Raw genomic sequence first — 25326 nt, forward strand, 5'->3', positions numbered from 1 at the left:
TCTGGCATCCAGGAATCTTAGGTGACTGCTTTGTTAAATGGCAGGCAGCACAGTTAGGCTTTGTAAGAAAAGTCTCCACAGTGGAAAGGAGATTCATACTGACACTTTCGTGAATGTTCTCAGTTCACCACTGTTGGAGATAATTTTATGATGCAGCATAGTGTCTAGTTTTTTGCAGCTGTAGAGAAGATGGAACATTCCTCCCTTTTCTAAGTATCTGCAAGGCTGAGCACTTGAATTCCATTAGCTAGCATGTAAAGAAAAAAACAGACTTAAGAAGCTTTAGATTTGTAATATATAAAAAATAAAAGGGCAGAGGAAATGTTCTAACAAATGAAAAATGAAGCATATAATGTTCGGCTTTTCCTCCCTTTTCTAACTGCACTTGAGTCCTCAAGGAAAGGCTCCTTATACCTCCTGCCAAGGTAGGAACTAGGATTTCCTTTGCAGGAGCACCCAGTCCAGGCCACAGCTAGCTCAGTCAGGGAGAACCTCCTACCTGAGGATTGCTGCTGTTTCTTCTGCTAGGTGAAGATTTTAGGAAATAACTGTGTCTCCTGTTCAGGGTGTCTTTAAGGTACCATAATAATTTCTTGCTAGTGTAGTCTGAAGAATTTAAAAAGGGTCCATTAAGTCTCTACTTCATTGGAGGCCTCATTCTGAATTGGATCTGAAACAGCTTGAACCAGAAATGTGGCAGGTGCCTGGAGGCCTCATTTTGCTCTGTCTGCACCCTGGACATTCAAGGTTACTGCTCAAAATGCAAATCCCCGTTGTCCTACTGCCCTTCCTCTTCCCAGACTTTTCTTCTGCGTGCTTTGGTACTATTTAGCCATTTTTTTTTTAATCATGGTTAAAAAAAATAAAATTTACCACCTTAACTATTTTTAAGTGTATAGTCAGTAGTGTTAAGAATATTCACGTTGTTGTGCAACAGAGCTCTAGAACTTTTTCATGTTGCAAAACTGAAACTCTGTACCCACTGAACAACTACTCTCCATTTCCTCCTCTCCCCAGCCCCTGGCAACCACATTCTACTTTCTGTTTCCATAAGTTTGACTACTTTAGATACCTCATCTAAGTGGAATCATACAGTATTTGTCTCTCATGACTGGCTTATTTCACTTAGCATAATGTCCTTAAGGTTCATCCATGTTGTAGCATATGGCAGGATTTCCTTCTTCTTTAAGGGGGAATAGTATTCTCTTGAATGTATATGCCACGTTTTCTTTATCCATTCATCTGTTGATGGACATTTGGGTTGCTTCTACCTGTTGGCTATTGTGAATAATACTATGAACTTGGCTGTGCAGATATGTTTTCAAGATCCTGTTATCAATTCTTTTGAGTCTATACCCAGAAGTGGGATTTCTGAATCATATGGTAGTTCTATTTCTAATTTTTTTTTTTTTTTGGTGAGGAAGATCAGCCCTGAGCTAACATCTGATGCCAGTCCTCCTCCTTTTTTGCTGAGGAAGATCGGCCCTGGGCTAACATCCATGCCCATCTTCCTCCACTTTTATATGGGACACTGCCACAGCATGGCCTGACAAGTGGTGCGTTGGTGCACCCCCGGGATCCAAACCTGTGAACCCCAGGCCGCTGTCGCAGAGCACGCGCACTTAACTGCTGTGCCACCTGGCCGGCCCCTCTATTTCTAATTTTTTGAAGAAACTTCAAACTGTTTTCCTGAGTGGCTATATCACTTTACAATCCCACCAACAGTGCACAAGAGTTCTAATTTCTCCACATCCTCACCAACACTTGTTATTTTCTGGGTTTTTTTTTTGATAGTGGCCATCCTAATGTGTGATATGGCATCTGGTGTTTTTGATTTGCATTTCTCTAACGATTAGTGATGTTGAGCATCTTTTCATATCCTTGTTGGCCGTTTGTTTATTTTCTTTAGAGAAAATCTGTTCAAGTCCTTTGCCCATATTTTAAAATCAGGTCATTCGGTTTTTTATTGTTGGGTTGTAGGAGTTCTTTAACCCTTTATGAGATATATGATTTGTAAATATTTTCTTCCATTCTGTAGGTTGCCTTTTCACTCTGTTGATTATGTCTGTTGCACAAAAGTTTTTAAATTTGTCGTAATCCCATTTGTCTAGTTTTGCTTTTGTTGCCTCTGCTTTTGGTGAAATATCCAAGAAATCATTGCCAAATCCAAAATCATGAAGCTTTTCCCCTATGTTTTCTTCGGAGTTTTATAGTTTTAGGTCTTATGTTTAGGTCTTTAATCCATTTTGAGTCCTTTCCCCATTGTGTGGTATTGGCATCCTTGTCAAACATCATTTGATCATGTTTGTGAGGATTTATTTCTGGGCTCTCTATTCTGTTCCATTGGTCTATATGTCTTTATGCCAGTACCACCCTGTCTTAATTACTATAGCTTTGTAATATTTTTTTAATTGAGATATAATTGACATTATATTAGTTTCAGGTATGCAACATAATGATATATGTATATATTGCGAAATGGTCGCCACAATAAGTCTAGTCAACATCTATCACCATACATAGTTACAAATTTTTTCTTATAATATGTTTTGAAATTAGGAAGTGTGAGGCCTCCAACCTTGTCCTTCTTTTTCTTTTTTTAAAGATTTTATTTATTCAGTTTTTCCCCCCCAAAGCCCCAGTAGATAGTTGTATGTCATAGGTTCACATCCTTCTAGTTGCTGTACGTGGGACTCGGCCTCACGTTGGACGGAGAAGTGGTGCCTCGGGGCGCTCCCGGGATCCGAACCCGGGCCGCCAGCATCAGAGCGCGCACACTTAACCGCTAAGCCACGGAGCCGGCCCTTGTCCTTCTTTTTCAAGATTGTTTTGGCTATTTGGGGTCACTTGAGATTCTATATGAATTTTAGGATGGTTAGTTTCTATTTGTGCTTAAATGCCACTGGGATTTTGATAGGGATTGCACTGAATTTGTAGATCACTTTGGGTAGTATGGACATTTTAGCAATATTAAGTCTTCCAGTCCAAGAACATGGGGTGTTTTTCCATTTATTTGTGTCTTCTTTAATTTCTTTCAGCAGTGTTTTGTAGTTTTTAGTGTGCAAGTCTTTTACTTCCTTGGTTAAGTTTATTCCTAAATATTTTAGTCTTTTTGATGCTATTGTAAATAAGATTTTCTTAATTTCCTTTTTGGATTGTTCATTGTTAGTGCATAAAAATGCAGCTGATTTTTGTGCGCTGATTTTATGTCCTGTTATTAGTTGCAACAGTTTTTTTGTGTGTGGAATCTTTAGGATTTTCTGCATATAAGATCGTGTCATCTGCAAACAGATAATTTTACTTCTTCTTTTCCAATTTGGATGCCTTTTATTTCTTTTTCTTGCATAATTGCTCTGGCTAGGATGTCCAATACTATGTTGAAGAGAAGTGGTGCGTGGGCATCCTTGCCTTGTTCTTGATCTTAGAGAAAAGCTTTCAGTCTTTCACTCTTGAGCATGATGTCAGCTGTGGGCTTTTCATATATGGCCTTACTTAATGTTGAGGTGGTTTTCTTCTATTGTCTTTTTAAAAACATCTATATATCCCCAACCTTTTCACAGAACAGTCTTCATATTCTTTATATTAACCTAGTTTTTCCCCTGAGAAAATCTTACCCTGCAGCTCTCTAGAATAGAAGCTTCCCTGCCTTTTCAAGTGGGTTGTGAGGTAGGGTGGGCATTCTCCAACTCTCAGTCTTCCTACTGCTTTCCCCCCTGTTTGTCAAACTCTTCCTAGCTTAAACGTGTCTTTTCTCAACTGTGTATTCCCATTTATTTACCGCCCTCTCTCTCTCTCCTTCCATTTACACCATTTTTAAATGTATACCTCACACTTGGCAGTCTCTACCTCCATTTTAGAATAAGCTTGGTAAAATTTGGTTTCTGTCCCATCATTTGATTGAACCTGCTCTTGACAAGGTCATTAATAGCCTCTTAGTTGTTAAATTAAATGGGTACTTTTCCATCCATGTCTGCCACATTTGATTCTTTTTGACCATATCCTCTTCAGTCACCTTTAGGGTGTCTTCTTGCTCTGCTTATCCCTTAAATGTTGGTGTCCCCCAGGTTCTGTTCTCATTCTGTACACTTCTTAGATGATCATAACCACACTAGTGTTTTCAGGTGTGGCATTTAGATTTTGGAGTCATAATATTTTTCTAGTCTGTCTTGCTTCTCTTGATATTTTATGAGAATAGTGTCCCTAGAGTTGTACCATGCAGTCAGCCATCAAATATTCTTTCTAAAAGAGAACTCTGATCATGTCACCCTTCTACTGACAACCTGTAAATGGCTCTCCAATGCCTAGAGGACAAAGACCCAATTCCTTAGGGTGGCATAAATGGCCCTTCATGATTCTGCCCTTATCTTCCTCTCCAGGCCTTTTCTGATCCCTTCTCACCCTCCCTCCTTGACCCTTGAACTCAACCTCTATGTTCCAGCAGTCCTCAGAGGGGCCTGTTTCCTGTTGTCCCTCTCTATTCCCTTGTGTGTGTTCTTCCCTCCGCCTGGAACACTTTTACTCTTCTTCACCTGTCAGTAACTCAAAAAATGTGTCACAAAGCCATGTTAAGCAATGGTGGCATTATTAGAATAAGAGGAAAGAAAAACAACATACATCATTGAGTGATTATTCCATACCTGGTGCTGGGCCAGTTGTTTCAATGTACGTGGTCTCATTTAACCCTCAAAATAGCCTGTGAGAGAGGTAATATTATTTCCATATCATAGATAAGGAAATTGAGGCTCAGAGAAATTAGTAACTTGCTAAAGTCATAGGATACTTATTGGTGAAATTGGGATTTGGACCCAGGTTAATCATGCTCTAAATCCCATGTACTTTCTTTGCTGGTGACAACTTTTTTTTTTTTTTTAATAATTTTATTTATTTATTTTTACCCCCAAAGCCCCAGTAGATAGTTGTATGTCATAGCTGCACATCCTTCCAGTTGCTGTATGTGGGACGTGGCCTCAGCATGGCCGGAGAAGCGGCGCGTCGGTGCGCGCCCAGGATCCGAACCCGGGCGGCCAGCAGCAGAGCGCGCGCACTTAACCGCCAAGCCACGGGGCCGGCTGCTGGTGACAACTTTAAAGAGCAGTGCTCACTTCAGTATATATATTCTGCTGCGTTTATGAATGACATTACCTTTTAAATACCTTTCATATAGCTTTATTAGAACTGTTTTATTATATTCCCGTTGCATTTTTAACTGCTCAGATGGGCTAAAGCTCCTTTGCTAAATGGAACACATTTATTAGCATTTAGTGTACGTTAGTGGTGAAAACTGTACACGTTGCCTGGGGACCAAGACACTCGTTTCAAAGCCTCCTGCGTGTTCTTCGTTGTTCCTCCCTGCTCTCTGTTGTCCTCTGTGTCTTTGTTTATATTTTTGTCTGACTCCTGTCTCTTGTTCTCCCTTTTACTCACTGTTTTTTCCCTTTCAGTCTACTTTTTACTTTTCTTTTCTTTTTCTTTAGCCTCCTTATCTGTTTGTAATATATAGAGTATATTTTTCCTACATTCTATGCAAATTTTCAAACATATGGCAAAGTTGAAAGAATTTTACGGTAAGCACTTGTCTATCTACCACCTGGATTCTAGATTTTACAGTATTTGCTTTACCACGTATCTATCATCTGTCCATCCTCCTCTCAGTCTTACTTTTTGGTGCATTTCAAAGTAGTTTGTAGACATCAGTGTACTTGCACCTAAATACGTGAGCATGCATATCAGTAATAAGGGTTTAGTATTTCTTACAGTGTTTTTCCTATATTATAAAGTTAACATACAATGAAATCCACAAATTTTTTTTTTTTTTTCTTGTGAGGAAGATGAGCCCTGAGCTAACATCCATGCCAATCCTCCTCTTTTGGTTGAGGAAGACTGGCCCTGAACTAACATCGATTGCCAATCCTCCTCCTTTTTTTTTTCCCTTTTTCTCCCCAAAGCCCCAGTAGATAGTTGAATGTCATAGTTGCACATCCTTCTAGTTGCTGTATGTGGGACACCGCCTCAGCGTGGCGTGACAAGCGGTGCATCGGTGCATGCCCGGGATCTGAACCCAGGCCACCAGTAGTGGAGTGCGCGCACTTAACTGCTAGGCCACGGGGCCGACCCTGAAATCTACAAACCTCAAGTGTACTTTTGCTGAGTTTTGTCAGGTGCATGCACCTGTATAGCCCAGATTCCTAGACGATAAAGAACATTGCCATCACTCCAGACATTTTCCTCATGTCCCTTCACAGTCAATCCCTGTTCCCACACTCTAAGGCCACCATTTTTCTGATTTTTTTTCCCCACCATAGATTGATTTTTTTCACTTCTAGAACTTTATATAAATGGAATCGTAATATGTATTCTTTTTTGAAAGCCTTTCTCTCAGCATATAATGGCTTTGAGATTCATCTGTGTTGTATTATCTGTAGTTCATTCCTTTTTATTGCTGATAGTATTCTAGAAGATTAGCATATAATAATTATTATTATTTTATACTTATAGAATTTTAAGTTCCTTGTTTTTGATTTCTAACACTAGCGAACCTAATATTTCACATTTCTCATTTTAAAAAGCAAGAAAATTGTTTTATTATATGTATTTGACTTTTTTCTTTTCTTTGAAAGGAAAATAGTATCTCCTGATACAGGATTTACATGCCAAGGATAATAATTGGCTGTATTTTAATGTCGATTTTAAGACTTGAATGATGATCATGATTTAATAGAGTAAACTATAATTTGCTTTTAAGGAAAAAATATTGTTTTGCAGCAGATTTGGAAAAAATTGCATATATTAATTTATTTTTATCTGACCCATTTTTGGTTGCTGCCTTTAATTTGTCTTTTGACACAGGTATTATTTATTTGCAGGCTTTATTCCATTGTTACCATATTTATGTTTTCTTCTCCATTGGGAATTCCTCTCCCTTTTTTCTTCCTTCTCCTAAGTTTCAAGAAGAAAACCCTGTGATACTTTTCCATCTGCATAATTTCCCCCACAGCAGTTGCAGTAGTCGACAGGAGCAGCAGGGACCGCTCTCAGGACTCGGTAAGAGCAATTGAAGAGGAGGAAATGACCCTGTTTGCTGGAAGTAAAGAGAGTTTAAGTATGCTCCTTCCTCTTCAGCTGCTCTTCCCAAGCATTCTGGGTTCCCTGGGGGAGACTATGATGCAGGTTGTTCAGTTCATCATGTCAGCAGTTACCTGCAATAGTTTCTCACTCATTCCTAGGCCTTTTAGTAGCAAAGAGTCTGCTAATAAAAAGTAGCACAGGAAAAGAGGCAGTGTGGCATAAAAGGTGTGTCTAGAGTCAGACAGAACTGACACTTGTAGCAGTGTGACCTTGGGCTCTCTGAGCCTTAGGTTCATCTGTAGAATGGGGATAATAACAGGATCTCATTGGACCACTGAAGGATTAGGTGAGATAACTGCAAATCTCTTGGCATAGCGCCTGATACATATCAGAGTTCAATAAATGCTAGTAATTGTGAGTAAATTTGATATAATAGATACTCAATACTTTGGGAGTTAAAATGAAGTACTGTTGGTCCCTGGGCAATGAGTGATTCGAGAGATAGCCAGTGGGGAAGGAAGACGAGGATGTGCCAGATGGTCTAATACGATCTGAGCCTTTTATTTATCTCACCTTCCATGTGTAACAAGATAGCTTGGAAAAGTGTAGTTTTAAGACTGAGAGACATAACCGTGAAAGAGGCAGGGCATAAGCAGTTAAAACCAGCAAGCCCTGTCTGAACCATTGTCCATCTGATTTGAGCTCAGATTGCTCCTTTCATGGGGGCCTTGTCCTTGCTCATCCTGGCCCTGGTGTCTCTCCCCATGATTTTGGCTGGTAAGTCTTGGCACAACTTCTCAACTAACCCTCTTGCTCAGCAGTTGACAATGGCCCTGCTCCGGCTTAGTTCTGGCTCCTGGTTCTCAGCTTACTCCTTTGGCTCAGTGCTTCTGGCACCAGTTCTGCCACCTTCCTTGGCCTGTGACCCAAGACTCCCTCCTGTTTATTTCTGTGGAGCATCCAGATTCTCAGCTTAGCCAGAATTTCTGGTATCTTCTTGGAGATTTTTAAATCTTATAAACACTGTGAATCCCTCTACATTAAACTTGCAAAACAAATGTGATACCACAGCAATGGTCCTGGGCCGTGTGTCCCTGGGTTTTTATTAATATCGGAGTTTTTCCCCTCTGAACATGGGAATGTTAATCTTGGCTACTATACATGGCCTTTTTTTTTTTTTTAATTTATATGCTTTTTTTTTTTTTTTTTGATGAGGAAGATTGGCCCTGAGCTAACATCCGTTGCCAGTCCTCCTCTTTTTGCTTGAGGAAGATTGTCACTGAGCTAACATCTGTGCCAATCTTCCTCTACTTTATATGTGGGACGCCACCGCAGCATGGCTTAATGAGCAGTGCGTAGGTCTGCGCCTGGATCCGAACCCGCGAACCCCGGGCCGCCAAAGTGGAGCGTGTCAACTTAGTCACTACAGCACTGGGCTGGCCCCTATACCTTGGGTTTCATGAGTGTTGCTGGGAACCCTACCCACCTTGCAAGTTCTGTAGTCAAAAACAATTGCTTAGAAGAGGTAAAAATAAATGGTTATGAGTTGGCCTGAAGGGTGTGTTCAGCGTCATTCAGTTTTACTGAGAACTTAGTAACAACAATGATAATAATAGCTAACAATCAGTGCTTGCCATGTGCCAGACACGATTCTAAGCACTTTAAATTTATTAACTCGGTTTATCTTCCTAACAACTTTATGAGATGGTTATCAGTCTCATACTAGTGTGAGATTAATAGCCTTATGCAGATGAAGAAACTGAGGGACAGCAAGATTTAGTAATTTGCCCATGGTCACACGGCTAGTAAGTGTCAGAGCCACAATTCAAAACCAGCTAGTTCTCATTTTAACCTCTCACGTGGCTCCCGTGTCTTAGGTGGCGGGGGAGAAATGAAGAACTGTAAGCTGAGGTTATCCTATGCCATAAGCACCGTATGGCCTAAGATTGGTGTTACAATGTAGTGCTTCAAATCTGGGCTTCCCAGTCAGTCGGGTCTGGGTTCGAGTCTTGCCTTTGTCACTTGCTGGATGTGTGGCTTTGGGCAAGTTATTCCAGCTTGCTAAACTTCACTTTTATTCATTTGTACAATAACTCACAACGTTATTGTGACACTTAAATGATATAATTACAGCTCCTGGCAAATATGAAGAGCAGCTGTTTTTACTATACATGTATAAGGCACTCAGTACTATGTCCTGTTTGAGTGGTACAAGGTAAATATTAGGGGTGCCTAAGGAAAAAGAGTAATTAAAATGTTTCTCATTATGGAAATTTTAAACATAAAAATTAAATTAGTATAATGAATCCCTATGTACTATCACCCACCTTCAACAAATATCAACATTTTACTAATCTCATTTCATCTCTCTCCTCTCCTTTTTTTTCTTCTGGAATATTTTAAAGCAAATCCCAGGTATTATATCTCATATGATTTTATCCATAAATACTTCGGTACCCTATCTTTAATAAGTAGAGACTGTAAAAAAATTACAATGCCATTGTCATGAACCTAATAAAATTAAAAATCTTTTATGTCATCGAATATCCAGTCTGTGTTTATATTTCAGCTGTTATTCCCAGATTCTGTTTTATGGTTTTGTTCAAATCAATATCAGAATATGCTTTGTACATTGCATTTGGTGTCTGTCTCTTAAGCCTCATAAGCTATAACCCCCTCCTCCTTTTTATGGTATTTATTTATTTTAGAAACCAGGCAGGTCTCACTTGCCCTGTAGAATTTTCGTACTCCAGATTGGCAGGTAACTTCCTTATAGTGTTCAGTGCTGTGCAGAGCCATATTGGAGCCTGAGACACAAAAATAAGTAATAAGATTTCTGTCTTTATTTAAAACTGTAGTATTGTGTTCATCATGCATTTATGCATTCATTTTGATTTTTTAAAATATTTATCTGCATTACTGTGTTGTTTGGCACTCCCTTAACGTTTTGCACCCGAGGCAGGGCCTCACTCCCCTCAATCTGGTCCTGGCCGTGAGTTAGTTAGTTCCTCTCGCTCACCTGTGTCCTGTAATCTGGTGATTAGATCCAGATTCTAGAGCTTTGCTATTCAAGTGTGGGCTGTGGTCCAGCAGCACAGGTCACTCCTGGGAGCTTGTTAGAAATGCAGAATCTCAGGCCTCAACCCAGACCTGCTGCATCAGAATCTGCGTTTGACCCAGATCCCCAGGGGATTAGTGTGCACGTTAAAGTTTGAGGAGCACCGCTCTGGCGGCATAATTAGATTCAGGTTTAATTTGGGGGGCAAGAATGCTTCATAGGCGTGTTATGGACTTCTTACTGTATCACGTCAGGATGTACATGTGTCTGGTTGTCCTGCTTTGGGGGTATTAAGATTGATCAGTGGATTCAGATGTCAGCCTGATCCACCTGTTAGAAAGTTAAGATCACATCTGAGTGTTCTCTAGAGCAACATGGTTAAGAGGAGGAGCAACTCTGTGGGTCTGAATGTCAACTTTACACTTACCAGCTGTGCGGCCCTGGATAAGGTACTTAATTAACCTCTCTATGCTTCAGTTCTCTGTAAACTGGAGGTCGTAGAGTACCCATCTCACTGGGTTGTCATGCAAATTTTCTTAGAATAGTGCCTGGCACAAAGAAAGCTCTCAATCAGAAATAGCGCTTCTTTTCCTCTTCTGGTGGCTTTTCCTTCCTTATCAGAGAAAGCATCATAATAAAGATGTCTTTTTAGTTGGGCCTTGCAGAGTGAATTTGACAGTGTTCTAGGTGATATTAGTGACTTGAGCAGGGGCAGAAAATGGAAGTGCACAGTATATTTTTGGAGATTGGCAAAGAATATGACTTCACTATAGAGTTGTATTTTTTCAGTAGAATGGGGCAAAGAGCCAGATTATGGAAGTCTTTGACTATAGGCAGTTTGTAGTGTTTGGTGAGCAGTGAGGTGTTTGAGAGGAGGATGGCATGAACGAAGTGGCACTCGGAAAGTTTAATCTGGCACCCCCGTGTAAGAGACACTGGAGGGAGAAAAGTGTGAAGGCCGAGAGGGCATTTCAGTAGTTCACATGGAAGGTAAGAAAGGCCGGAACCCAGAGTGGTGGCATTAGGAGTGGAAAGATCAGTGGGTGAGTGTGAGGTTGTGATGGTGTGAATAATACCTGAGCAGGGGCGCTGGAGGCTGTAGACTTTTGGTTTGGGTTTTGCTCCTTATCAGCTAGTGGCCTTTATCAAGTTACTTAATCAGTGTAACCTCCACGCCTCAGTTTCCTTATTGGCGTAATGGGGATGATGAGATCTGTTTAGCAGGTTGGTTGTAAGGATTAAATGAGGTGATGCATATCAAGCCTGGTACTGTGCTGGCTTATCATCCCCACTCAGTAAGTTCTAGCTGTTATTATTACCAGAATACTTCCATGTGAACTACTGAAATGCCCTCTCGGCCTCACTGAAGAAGAGGAAAGTAGGAGAAATCATTTTTTGGCTTTAAGACTAGGATAACTGGTGATACAGAAAGAGGGAAGTTGCCAGGGAGAATTGGTTTAGGGAGGAGGTGTTATATTCCCTTTTAGATGTGTTGAGTTTGAGACCTTGACAGGACATCCAGGGGGATATGTGTTGGATTCCAGGGGTAGATTATACATGAGGCACACTTGACTAGACTCGTCTTTTTTCTTTTGGTTCAGATTATGGTTGCAATAATGTCTTGTGCTTCGTTTTTCAGCATCTCTGGGGTTCTGGCTAAGCAGATGTTGGACCTTGACATCAGTTCAGATTAGCTGTCAGGGATCCAGTGCCTGGCTGGGTCAGCAGCAGCGGAAGGTAGTGAGGGCTTTTCCCCCTCGTGGCTTTTCCCCATTTTAGATTTTGTTACACTTTTAAGAAAGCAGTTTGTTTTGCTTTTTAACCATTTCAAGGTTCATCTCCCTCTCTCTCTATGCACAGGCTAATGCTGAGATTTGAGGTATTAACAGGTGCTATTTAAAGAAGCTCATTTATGGGCAATTAAATAACATGCCTGTCAGCCCAGATTTGAAAGAGAATAGGGGAACCTTTTTTTTTTTTTTTAAGTACAGTGAAGTTTAATTATATTCCTTTTCCTTTCAACTCTTTTGTCAGATTATTTAGAAAACAGATTTCTTCTTTCTTAAAAAAACCTCCATTATTTATTTTGGTTCCTCCCCATATGTTTATTGGTAGGGCGGGGGGACTGAGATGGAAGGGCAGGAGGTATATTTAAGTTATTTTGTTTTGTTGATTTTACATAGTTAGTGGTTTTAGCTGCTCTGAGCACTGCAGAGAGAATAAGCATGGCTGATGCCAAAACTAACCCCTCTCTAGGTACCAGCTGACGTCTCAAATATTTCATGTTGCGGAACAGCACACATACTGCAGTAGTAGCTACTAATTTATGAGTTTACGGGTCAGAAGTTGTCCAGATCTGCCCTGTGTCCTGGAGCCTACAGTATAGACCACTTTATGTACACTCTTTATAGAGAACAACTTGTTGGGCGGGAGGGAGATAGGAAGGGACTCTCTCTTCCTATGCTTTCTTCTTGAATAGCTGTCATAATCTCTGTGTAATCTGTTTTGTGTCTTCTCTTTTTCTATGTACATAGATTCAAGTACCTTGTATATAATTGACACTCAATATATATTTGTTTGTAATTGTATATGCAAATGTGTAATGGTTGATAGAACAGAAAGAACTAGGATTTTGGTTGCCTAGTAAAGTTAATGTTATGTAGTATATGAAAGAAGAGTATCTGGCATAGAATCTTTAAACTGGGGTGCTGAGTGGAAATGAATGGATAGAAAAAAGAGCAGAGAGTTGAAGAAGTAAATGAACCATAGAAGAATGTCAATAGAATATTTATGAGAATTAGATAGGGGTAGAAATCATTAAAAATGTGGCTGGTGGTAGCAGCTCAAAGAACGACGCCCTTTAGTGGCATCCAAAGCGTTACCCGATGTGGGTACAGCCTGGACTTGGGCATAAACAGCAGCCAGCCAGAGATAGTCCACAGAACTCAGCTCCTGTGAGTATTAGGACAGCAGAGGAGGAACAGAACTTGATATTTTGTGGAAAGCTGAGGCTAGCATAAGAGAGTGAAAATAGAATAATTTCATGTTCTAAAAGGAGAAAAAGAGAGATATGAAGATATAAGCTTCCCCCACTTCCATTTCTCTTGTCAATAGAATGAGAAAATAATCTGCAGAACCCATTTCCATCTCTCTGGTTGATGAGAAGTTCTACAGAACAGACCAAAATGACTAGCATAGTTATACGAGAGGACCCTTCAGGGGATGCCGTTTTTCATTGTCATTTCCTATCCTGAATTGGAGGGGGAACAAATTGTGTGGAGAAAGCCCGAGAAATTAGAAGATATTTGAAATATCTACAATAGTGGCTTGTTCCACTGAAGTACACTGAAGTATAGACTAAAATGGCTGGGAACTGATAAGATTGGAAGAAGGAGGTTTTTGGATTTCTGTACTTCTAGGAGTGAGCAAGAGTAGGTACCCAACCAGAGCTTCACTGCACCGAAGCTATTACTGTAGGTGGGGCCTTCCCACTGAGGGCAGAGACAGATGAGGTCTGTATCTGGCCAGTAAGTGTTCTTGAATCAATGAATTAAGAACGAGTTAGACTTAGTTGGTTTTGTCCTAATAAGCCCATTTGCAGGAAAGAAAAAAGTATATCACTGTAGTGGTAGATCATGAATTGAAGTGACCATAAATGGTGGCATTTGCCTGTGTGTGATTAAACAGTGGACAGAGCTTTATTGATCAAATTGTTGTCATTTGGGAATGCCTTTAGAGAACAGAATAGAAGCAGAGTATTGAGAGAAAAAAATGCCATGTTGAGAATCAGAAGATTCAGGTTCTAGTGCTAAGTCTGTTAATAACTTCTGTCTAATGGTGGGCAAATCCGCAGGCCGGAAGTTTTCTCAGACTAGATCAGTTAGTTATTTTTAGGAGCTCAAAGGAGTTGGCGCTGTTGAAGAGTACCCGGCTTACGTGAACATACCAGGATCACTTGGGGCTTAGAGATGTGGTGTTGGAATTACATATGCTGTGTGTGTGTGTGTGTCTCTTTGCCCAAATGCGCATCACTGCTCTAGTGAACTTGGTTACAACGGGATGTTGTCACATCATTTGGTTGATGGGGATCAGGGTGTGGGGTGGGGAGGTTGAAAAGCACTAGACTAGATAATTTCTAAGGACTCGTCCAAGCTTAAAAATTTAGATTGTCAGGAAATGGAACTTGGACTTGGATGCCTTTGATAAAGGCATTTCATTTGCCTGGCTGCTGCAGGGGTTTTAGACTTTGACAAAGAAATAAACAAAGATAGTAAAAACAGGGATTGTAGACCTGAAAATTGCTGTAAATCTTTAGGAAGCTATGGTTAAATAGTGGGTAAATTTATTTCTCTGGGGTAAATCAGACATCTTATGTATTAAATGGAGTAAAACATATTTTGGCAAAGGCCTGCTCGGAGGACTGACTTTATTGATTCATGAGATACTGCAACCCTTTTGTACTGGCTCATTCCTCAGAGTGGCTATTTTCACTAGATTTTTAATTTCAATCTGAGTTATTCACTCTTGCTAACTATGGACTTAACTTCCTTCCTTCCTTCTCTCCTTCCTCTCCCTCCCTTATACCCTCCATTCCTCCCTCCTGCCTCTCTCCCTTCCTTCCTGTTGTAGCAAATATTGGGAAAATGCTCTTGGCTTGCTCTATATTATTATTAAAAATGTTGATCCTTGCATTGTTAAATATACCACCAAGTGGAGAAATCCATCTATAGGTACCATTTGACCTCAAAATTCTTGAACACAAGTCTGGAATACTTTTTACTAGACCGGAAGGAAGCAGTGCCATACACTTGTCCTTTACATTTGGTGGTAGACTTTAACTTTGTTTTTCTTTTGCTCAACTTTTCACCTTCAGCAGCAGAGCTGATGGAGTTTTAATTGCAGTGATTGCCTGTGTGGCTCCTTATTTTCTTTTATGCACTGAAATGAAATGAAGACAGTCACCACTTAATATATGGTTACCAATTGGATTTCTTCTTGACCTTTTATACTTTCGTGACATTAGGGAACTTCTTTATCTCATTGTGCTTGGGAGACGTAAGAAGATATAAATTTCTTAAGGAGCAGGTAGTGCATCATGGGGAGACCTGGAGAACAAGAAAAGATATCATCCTTCGGTTAAATGGAAAGATCATACCAGAAGGCCCTGATATCCATATAAAAATATTAATGTTTTCATTGTTCTCTGGGAGTTTCTAACCTATCACACTACCCATTTTCTTCTATCCAAATGAACGTTCTTTAGGTCCAGAAGATCAAGCATTCTTTCTCAACAGGCTGCATTTCCTTCTGCTTGGTCCCATGTCTTTTTCTTGGGCAGAGATGGTCAGATTTCCCATGTATGACGGAGGCTCACTGCAGCCACCGTTATCTGTTTGGGTGGGGAGTTGGGGGTATTGGCAGGGGCGATGTGTAGTTTGAAAAAGCTCCCCCCGTCTGCATACAAGAGAATCATTTCTCTAAGGTTCATTTTCCTCTTTGCTTCCCTTTCCACTCCATCCCTCCTGTTACATGGACAACCAGTGGGCACTGCCACTGGCAATAGAATGATTAAGTGTTCTAGAAAGCTTGGATAAGTTGAAGTAGTTGTTATAAACATCTAAACTTGAAATCTGTTTTATGTAAAGCAAAAACTGTGTTTGCATGCACCAAGGGAAAAGCTGGTGGTAAAAATTGCTGTACAATGTGTCTCTAGACTATAGTGGGAAATATCTTTTTTGGGAAATAGGATGGATCAATGTGATTTTTCTCTCCATGTAAAGTTGTTATTGAAATAACAACTTATCTTGTTTTGCAGTCCTAAAGTAATAAATACAACATTTATGGCTCACAATAAATTGAGAGCATCCCGTTTCCTGTGGTATCAGGCATGTTCATATTCTTTTAAAGCCTCAGGCAGAGTGACATCAGCAGATTTTTTCATTTTCTAATCTAGAAGCTTCTAATTTCTTTCTGTCAAAGAACCTGCATTTTGGTACTGAGCAGATCTTCAGGGACCCTTTTTAATATGACTCCATTTTGTAGCACCTCTTTTAAATTGTCTTAAACTTCAGTTCTCTCAGGAGACAGCATGATAGAGTGGAAAGAGCATGAGCTTGGAGTTTATATACAGTACTTTTTTTTTTGTTAGGGTCTTTGGTCCACATTCAGATTCTTGACCCATTGGCAATCTGGAATTTCTCTGATACCAGACTCAGCCACTGGAGCTGTTCTTGTGATGCTTCCTTGTGTACCAAAGGAATTCCTCACTTAGTCTTTCTAGAGGGTACTAGTCCATTACCCTCTCCCCCAAACACACACACACACACACACACACCTTTGGTTCTTCTTGATGTAGTAAAGTTCCCAGGACTGCTTTAAGTTTTTGTCCTCTCCTGTACTGCATCACAGTGATTCCTCCTCTTGCACTTGCGTGATGATCACACTGAAGAACCATCTCAGCTCATCTGTTGGTTTAAGAATGCCAGATACTCATACGAAGAATAACCTTCAGTTTTTCCTACAGGACAAAGTCTGCCTGCCTGGGCACAGTGAGTCAGTCTCTCCTATTCAAACATTTGCCACTTATTTATTAAACAAGTATTTATTGAGTACCTTTTATCTACAAGAGTCTGTGCTGTGTGCTGTGCAAAAGAAAATGGTGAATTATTCATGACTTCAAGACATTTATAATCAAGGAAGAAAGATAAGACAAGCAGTTTTGTGTGTGGTGGGATAAGGTCGTGGGTGGTATTGTGTTTGGCCTTCTATTTTTTTAAGGTGGGCAGGGATAAAATGAGCAGATCTTTGGAGGGGTAAAGTTCATTGTGTCTTTTAGGAACAGCAAAATAGGCAGTTTGCTAAGAATAGAGGCAGCATCAAGGGCATGATGGGAGATAACCTTTTCCTCAATTAACCACCACATTGTTCCTTTGGCTTTCAAATGAGGTGCCATCTCAATTTACTTGAGATTCTTTTGGTGTCTCTATCAACTGTCCCAGTGCTCAGGGTATTGCCTGCTGCTTCTACTTCTCACCCTGCTCATATAGATAATCTTGTCCACTCTCATTCCTTCTATTACCATATATATCTTTAGTCAAAGTCACTATCTGGAATTCCAGACATGTATTTCCAGCTGGGCCCTGGACACTTCCACCTGGACTCTGACCACTATCTCAGATTGACACATCCAAAACTACACTCAGCTCCCTCCCTCCTAAACCTGTACCTCCTGCTGCATTCCATCTCGGTGAATGGTACCACCTTCCACTGGATGGCTCAGGGCAGAAGTGTGGCACCATCTTTGACTCCTCCCTTCCCTTTGATTCTCCATCTGCACTGCGCGATCTTGGTTCCGGTTGTCATCGTCACTGACCTGCGTTCCTGAAGAACCCTCCCTGTCTCGCTAGTTTCAGGCTTCCCTTTGACCATTGCCTTCTTCACACTGCAACCAGAATGATCAACATACCTTCTACAACATAAATCAGGACACATCAGTTCTCTTCTTAAAATCCTTTAATGGCTTCTTATGGCCCATAGGATAAAATCCAAATTCCTTAAATAGCTTAAAAGGCCCTTGGTGATCTGGCCTGTACCTCACTCCTGAACCTCCTCTCTCGCTGTTCCTCCCGTGGAGTGTTGCCTCCCTGAACTGCTTTCAGTTTCCTATTCTGGTCCTGTTCTAGCACGTGAGGCTTTTAACATGCTGCTTCTTTTGCCTACATTCTCCTCCCTATTTTTGCCTGGTTGCTTTTTATTTCTCCCCTAGATCTCAACTTGAGTGTCACTTCCTGTACAAAGCCTTCTCTAATTCCCTCAAGGCTAGGTTAGATGCCACTATTTTATGCCTGTTTTAGGGAGCACATACAAGCCCAATCATGTGATGATTGCCTGTTGAATTGTCTTTCTTCCCTTCTAAACTGTGAGTTTCCTGAGGATGGGGAGTGTTGGGCTTATTCACCAGTGTATCCCAGACACCTAGCATAGTGCCTGGCATGTTATTTATCAAGAAACGTGTCTTTTATTATACCACCGATATTTACCAAGAGCTGTTCTTTGCCTCTTGATCCTAAGCTTCTTCAGGTCAGGACCAAATCTGGTTCATTGTACCGTACCTGACATTTTGTGTTGAATTTGTTTCATCAACTACTTTTGGGAGCTTTATGGTACCTGAACTTATAAAAACATTATATGGATGTAAATGTTAAAAGTTATATTAGATGAGACTAGGAAGTAATGTGATTAATTTAATAAATGTGCCGTAAAGCATGCATCGAAATGAATGTTGTCCATTCAGTGTTGTCTGAAGTGAGGAAGAGAAAGCATTGGAGCATTTGCTTTAGGGTCAGGCGGGCATGGGTTTGAATTGCAGCTCTACCACTTAGTGACACTGTGACCCTGGGCAAGTCAGTTTCCTTCTCTGTGCCTCAACTTTCTCATCTGTAAAATGAGAATATAATGCCTGCCTTGCAAGGTGTTACAAAGTTTAAAGGTTTATGAAAACAACTGCCATAGTGTCTGGCATATGGTAGTTGTTCTATGAAATTGAAGTTATTTTTTCTCTTATTCCAACAATGCTGCTATTACTGAGACATTTTTGGAATTTCTTTTTTGAAATAGTTTTCAGAACTTGCTGTGGACTATCAGAATATATCAATGGGAGAAATATTTTTCTTTGAGGACATGTTTGATTTTTACAAATAGCTTGGTTCAAAGAGCAAGATCGATGATTAATACCATTTTTGATATTTAAAAAATTAAGTACGGTTATTATGAGATTTTCTTTTGTAGTATCTAAATTGGTACATAGTCTGGCTTTCTCACAGATGGCATTGACAGCATATTCCATTTGGTACGTTAAGATCCAAGGAATTAACTATCAAGAAATCTTTTGATTTTGAATAGTGCTGTGATGAATCAAGCAGTATCAGTAAGCTCAAGAGAGCTAAGGTCTTTAATAATATACTTAATCACAAGTTAACCATCAAAATTTTACTTCTAGCAAAAAAGAATTTAGGAAAAAATGATCCAAGAATACCCATATTCTTGTATGTATATGGGGCTATTCTCTTTTCAGCTAGGTCCATGAGAATCAGTCTGGCTAAAATACAGTAAGGAAGATGGTGTCTACTAATGACCCAAAGGAGCCTCCACAGGATGTGTTCGTGGGATAAGAGATTGGAGACAGGTTATTTCATCTACTAGGAAGAAAACATGAAAGCAAGTGGTTGGAGGAGAACAGTCATGTGTCTGGAAGCGGTACCCCCAGGCGGTGTGGAAGCTGGATTGAGGATTAGCCTAGTCCAGGGGGATCCAGTGACAGTGCCCAGGTTACTACAAGGAACCTAGTTTTATTTTGTGATCCAGTGGTTACTGAAGATTCAGTATTTTACCTCATTATTGTATAGAAGGTCATGAATGTGAGGTATCAAGTCAACTAGAAAGGGTTATTGACATGTTAATTATTTTTAAATATTTTACTAGTTTGTATCCTGAATTTACCTCATCTTGTGTGTGTGTGTGTGTGTGTGTGTGTGTGTATATATAAAATAAGAAATGTATATGTTTATTGATGTTAGAATGATTCACTGACAGCAATTGATGGAGAGGCATGTGGGAGAAGAGCAAAACATGAATATTTGTGAATCTTGGGTGGGGGAGGGGAGAGAAGCTTGTACAGCTCCCTTTTGCCAGAGGGTCATAGTGGAGCAGTGTCACTCAAGCAAGTGGGGACTGAGGCTGGCAGTAAAGGCGCCTTGTGGGCCAGACTTCACAAGGGGTTGGTCCCCCTAAGATCTTTGTTATAGGAAAGCATGTGCTTTTGAGGGACTGGCGTCATTATCATTTTAATGAAACGTTGTTCTTAGGTTTCGGATGGGCAGCACTGACATTTCCCCTTGGACAGTGCTTGCTTATTGAAGCTGACTGCTCTGTGAAATGTAGGGGTTGTTCTCCAGCCTGGCTATGGAAGAAAATGATTGAGCAGCCTTTGACTGCAACTATGGCAAAAAGCAAAAGGTTGTTTCATTTCTTTTAGTTCAACCTTAAATATTAAAATTAGGTTTGAATTACTGTAAAAATGCAAAATTCAAGGTCTTGAAAAAGGTCTAGAAAGAGAATTTAAGTGAAATAACCCTTTTCTGCTTTTAATTCTTTGCTATAAATTGTGTACTGGTCATTCTTTCTGGGTATTAGTTTTCTTAACTGTTGTTAACCAGGTTGAAGTTATGATCTTAGCAGTGCCAGCAACATGCATTAGAATTGACTCATACGAGGAGAAAATTCTGGAGCCCAGTAGGCAAGCAGCCATTTAAAGTGCTCTTATGGTATAAATGGCATAAACATATTAACGCATTTTATATTAATCACATCTGTAAAATCCCTTTTGCCGAGTAAGGTAACATAGTCTCAGGTTCTGGGATTAGGATATGGACATCTTAGAGGGAGGGGGTATTATTCTGCCTACCATGATATGGAAGTACTTAACACAGGATTTCTTTCAGAGAAAATATTTTTCAAATGTGCCCATGATTTGTTACAGATCTTTAAGAAGCTTTCACTTGGGTATTTTATAGGGAAGAGTTATACATATTTTAAAAAAAACAAAACCAGTTTTATTTGTTTGGATCTCAATTTACTTATTAAAGCTAACGTCCATTCTCTCTTGTTTACTTTAATAGTGATAACCTACTAAGGAGAGCAGCCTGTCAGGAAGCTCAGGTAATGCCATTTCTTGTGATACAGTTAAACCCACGTTAGCTCCATTGTGCAGAAAACTCAGGCTCTTCCACAGGACCTGCACAGTGCTTGGCATCAGTGCTGTTTGGATGTTTTTTCCATCGGGATGAATCAGGCTGAGAGCCAACTCTGAATAGAACTCGAGGAAGCTAACCATCTGGTGAAGAGCAGTTCTAACGCCCACCCCTTTAGACTTGTTTACTTCTGGATTAGTCCTAAGAACACAGAACTGGACTGGTTGGAGCTCTGGGAATTTGTTCACTTCTGTGGTTGTCTTGAAGATCTGTCTAAACCCTGATTCAAATAATCATTCCTGATCCAAATAATCCCCAAGGATATCAGTTCAGAACAGGTGTTACCTCTCAAAGTCAAATCTTCTTAAAACTGTTGATTCATATTTTTAAAGCTTGTCTGTTTAGCCCAACTGATTCATACCATGTGCATTGTTATCCTAGTCCCGTGATATTGCACTTAAATATTCATACATCTGGCTGTATTAGTTATAGTTGAATTGTAAATCCTTTCAAGTTTAAGACCATATTTTTGTTCTTCCCTCCTCTCCAAATTTGTACGTTATAACTTGCAGATGAATTTCCATGACTGAGTTGCCTTTTTGTTATATATCATTTAAGCTTATGATATCAGAAATACCAAAAAAGAAACATGAAATAAAAAATGACAAAGGTATGATGTATTTAGTAGGAGAGGAGGGTGGCAAACTTCATGTTTGTTTCTGAAATGTTTTCATGGATGACAATGGCAATAGTCAATACTATTATAGACAATACTATTCATAAATTCTTCTCTTTAGTGAATGTCTAACTGTTCTAAATCTGTTTAAGAATTTGTTACTTTTTTTTTTTTTAATCTCATATGGCTCTAAGTTGTTTTGGAAATCAATTTGAATAAACCTTAATATTATGTTCAAGGTGATCGCCACTCCAAGCTAATTTTCCATTAGCAACTGGAAAATCCTCTGGGGAGGGGAACCCTTGCTTCCTCTCTTTAAGGAAGAGTGGTCATAGGGTCCTCCCTTTCTTGTTTAAGGTAAATACCTCCACCTCTGTTCCAAGTTCTGTCTCCTCTTACTTCTTCAGAGACCATGTTTCTCTAGTTGTTTCCTCCCTCTCATATATTTACCACTCCCCACTGTTCTAGTTCTCCACTTCCCAACAGACATTTAGCTCCTTCGTCTGACAAAAGAAAGTGAATTCATCCTTATAACCTCCTCTAGTTACTTTTCCTGTTTGTCCTTCCTTTACAGCCTAAATTCTTGAAAGAATATGATTTTTTATCTCACATAAACTCAACTCACTGTAGTCTTACATAAACTCTTTAATCCACTGTAAATCTGAGACTTGAGTTGCACATGGGTAAGAATTCTAGAGGCTAAGAAACCAGGACAAGGAGGAATAATCTGGAACTGTAGATCTGCAATCTGGTAGGCCAGAGAACCTGGTTAATTAAATAATTTCTGGCTACATTCCAGAAATAGTATGCATAGAAAAAGAACAAATAACAATATTTGAAGATTTGGCTTCAAAATGTTAAGGTCTAATTCAGTAAGAGTGAAAACAGAGTAGTAATTATAATGTATGAGAAACTTTTTACAAAGAAACAGCATGTCTTTCTGAAGTATTCAGAACAAGTTTATTTTTTTAAAGCAAGAAATAGACAATGGTGAGAAACGATCCCCAGTGGTCTGTCAGGGAGGGAGTGGATTTAGGTCATTTAATAAAAATCTTAGTATAACTTTCATTTTTCTCCCGTCTTTACTTTGCACTTCTATACTTGAATTCTGCCTTCTTGGCCTAGACCTGCTCCCCACCATCTAAGACTCGAAATTTAGCCCTTTTTGGTGCTTTCCTACTCTCATTCTTGTTGATCGTCTTCTCCAATCCAGATGTGATAGCAATAAGTCCCAAAAGTTCCCGCTTTGACTCCTCACATCTGGTCCCCTGTGCCTCTTACTTCTGCCTCATCCTTTGTCTGCTCTTTAGAGCTGATGGAGTAGAAGAGGTTTGGATTTTGGAGTTAGATGTAAATTCTTGGCTTGTAATTGATTAACTGTGTGAGTTTGAGTGACTTAATCTTTCTGAATCTTGGTTTTCTAATCTATTAAAATGAGAATATTTAATATCTCCTAGGTTTCTGAGCACTAAAAATAATGTGTGTGAAAGTGGCAAATGCTAAGTGCTTAGTGAATATTAATGACATTTCTTTTCCTGTGCCAGTTGATACTATTTAGTTGTCATACAAGGTTGCAGAGACGAGGAGGCAAATAGAGTATTATGGTTTTTTTTTATATGTATAAAGATATGAAGATTAATTGGTAACACAGAGGTTCTTTATGAGTAAGCTTTAGTAATAAAGAGAAGGAGAAAAAGATTATACTCTGAAAACTAAAGACAAATGGATTAAATGTCCCTTCTGATAGACTTATGGCTTCACTGGTTATGTGTTTATAATAAACCTAGCCATATCTTATAGAGAAAAGAAAAGTTACTTACCTCTAGTAGGTGAAGCAGGATTTTTTATTACAATACAAAATTCAGCTTATTGTCATTAGATAATGGTACACTTTTGTTGTTGTTGTTTATGGTGTTTTTGTCAATATGAAATTATGAAAGAACATTTTTTTCCCCAGAGTAGACCATATCTGCTGAAAGTAAGTTCTTTTGGAATGAAAGAATATATGTGATCACTAACTGAATAAAAGAACATTTACTTAAAAAGTTTCTTTTCTCCTTTTTAGGTGTTTGGCAATCAACTCATTCCTCCCAATGCACAAGTGAAGAAGGCAACCGTCTTTCTCAATCCTGCAGCTTGCAGAGGGTAGTTCAGTGTGTGATTTGTTACATGTTTAGTTTTTCGTAGGGGAAAAAAAATCACAGAATATCGGATAGCTAGTTGAGTTGTATGGAATTGGAAAAACTAGGTTCAATTCTCTTCTAACAATAAGATTCATTTGTAATGTACAAATAACAGTTAATGAGATATAACTCTAAAACTAACTGATGCTTAGCAGGCTTGTCTAATTGAAGTTTAATAATCATTCCAGAATTAACGCTCTTAAACAAGTCTTCTCTACTTGGCAGTAGTCCCCTTGGGAACAACTCCTGCTGCTGTGATGTAAATTATTAGGCCGTCCCTGTTACAAGATGTTCAGAGATGGCCACGAGCACTGTGGGTTTGCAAGGTCAGAAACGTTCTTTCCAAAAGGAGTGACACTTGAGCGAGGTCTTGGAGGTCAGCAGAGGGAGAACACACAACCTTCCAGACTGAAGAAGTGGCCCAGGGGCAGGGAACTAGAGATGGGAGTGTCCAGTTATGTCCCTTGCTCTGACATAAGACAGTCAGTACATTGCGCTGGCTGGCCTGGAAAGGTCATGTGAGGGAATTGTGGGAATTAGGGTTGAAGAGTAGTTGGGACTTTGGTTGATAATGATGTGTTCGTGTTCATTTATTGTAGCAAATGTACCACACTGGTGTGGGATGCTGAATGTGGGGAGGGCTGTGTACGTGTGGCGGGGCAAGGGGTATGTGGGAACTCTTTGCACTTTCTGCTCATTTTTACTGTGAACCTAAAGACTACTCTAAAAAATAAAGTCTATTAATTTTAAAAAACTACCACAAGCAAAAAGAAATTTTTTGTAGTGTTAGATGCAATTCAGTGGGAAAGGTGAATGACAAGACCTTGATGGCTTTTAGGAGGAATCATTTAAAAATTTTTAAATTATTTTTAAAAAAATAGTAAGAATTAGGGGCCGGCCTGGTGGCGCAAGCAGTTAAGTGCACGCGCTCCGCTGTGGTGGCCCGGGGTTCGCCAGTTCGGATCCCGGGTGCGCACCGACACAGCGCTTGTCAGGCCATGCTGTGGCGGCGTCCCATATAGAGTAGAGGAAGATGGGCATGGATGTTAGCCCAGGGCTGGTCTTCCTCAGCAAAAAGAGGAGGATTGGCAGATGTTGGCTCAGGGCCAATCTTCCTCACCCCAAAAAAAAAATAGAATTAAAGGGTTGAAGGGGGGGATAAAAGGCTGATACCTTTTATTCTCCCTAATGACCAGAACAATTCTTTTTGTCCTTTCTGAGGATCAGAAAATTAATAAATACATATTAGATTGGGTTCTATAAGATCTAAGTCAAATGACATTAAGATAATGAGAACAACAATCACAAAAGGAATAGTTGGTAGCAGCTTGTGAGTTATAAGGTTAATATTGTCTGGAGTAAAACACAGGGGCTCTGAAATAAGTTTCTCTAGTCATTTCTTGGGAGGCAGTGAGTGTGGCTTTGCAGATATGAGGACTAGTGATGCCTTATCTCTTTTTAATTCAGCAGTTTAAGATATTTACCTATAGATTGTCTAAACCACACCAATCATAATGCCTGTTGATCGTTCTTGTTTAATACCAATACTAAACAATAGCAATAAATGAATAGGTCCTAAGACCACACGGTCAAAAT

General features: G+C 39.7%; 1 protein-coding gene across 4 annotated transcripts in view; it reads left to right on the top strand.

Moving 5' to 3' along the window:
- AGK (acylglycerol kinase) overlaps window positions 1–25326 on the top strand; it is a 77854-nt gene that overhangs the window by 2322 nt on the left and 50206 nt on the right. For 2 of the 4 annotated variants that reach the window (XR_015552426.1, XM_087431815.1), the window contains exons 3-5: window positions 19987–20137; window positions 20800–20839; window positions 23613–23692. Coding sequence is in view for 3 of the 4 variants with exons in the window: in XM_087431815.1 (XP_087287941.1) it covers window positions 19987–20137; window positions 20800–20839; window positions 23613–23692 (271 nt within the window). In the remaining variant the exon portion in view is untranslated. The remainder of the gene's footprint in view (window positions 1–19986; window positions 20138–20799; window positions 20840–23612; window positions 23693–25326) is intronic. The other 2 variants (XM_087431824.1, XM_087431830.1) reach the window with 2 other exon arrangements.

This window comes from Ceratotherium simum, chromosome 1 (genome assembly GCF_057802395.1).
Source record: "Ceratotherium simum simum isolate JZ-2026a chromosome 1, ASM5780239v1, whole genome shotgun sequence".
NCBI lineage: Eukaryota > Metazoa > Chordata > Mammalia > Perissodactyla > Rhinocerotidae > Ceratotherium > Ceratotherium simum.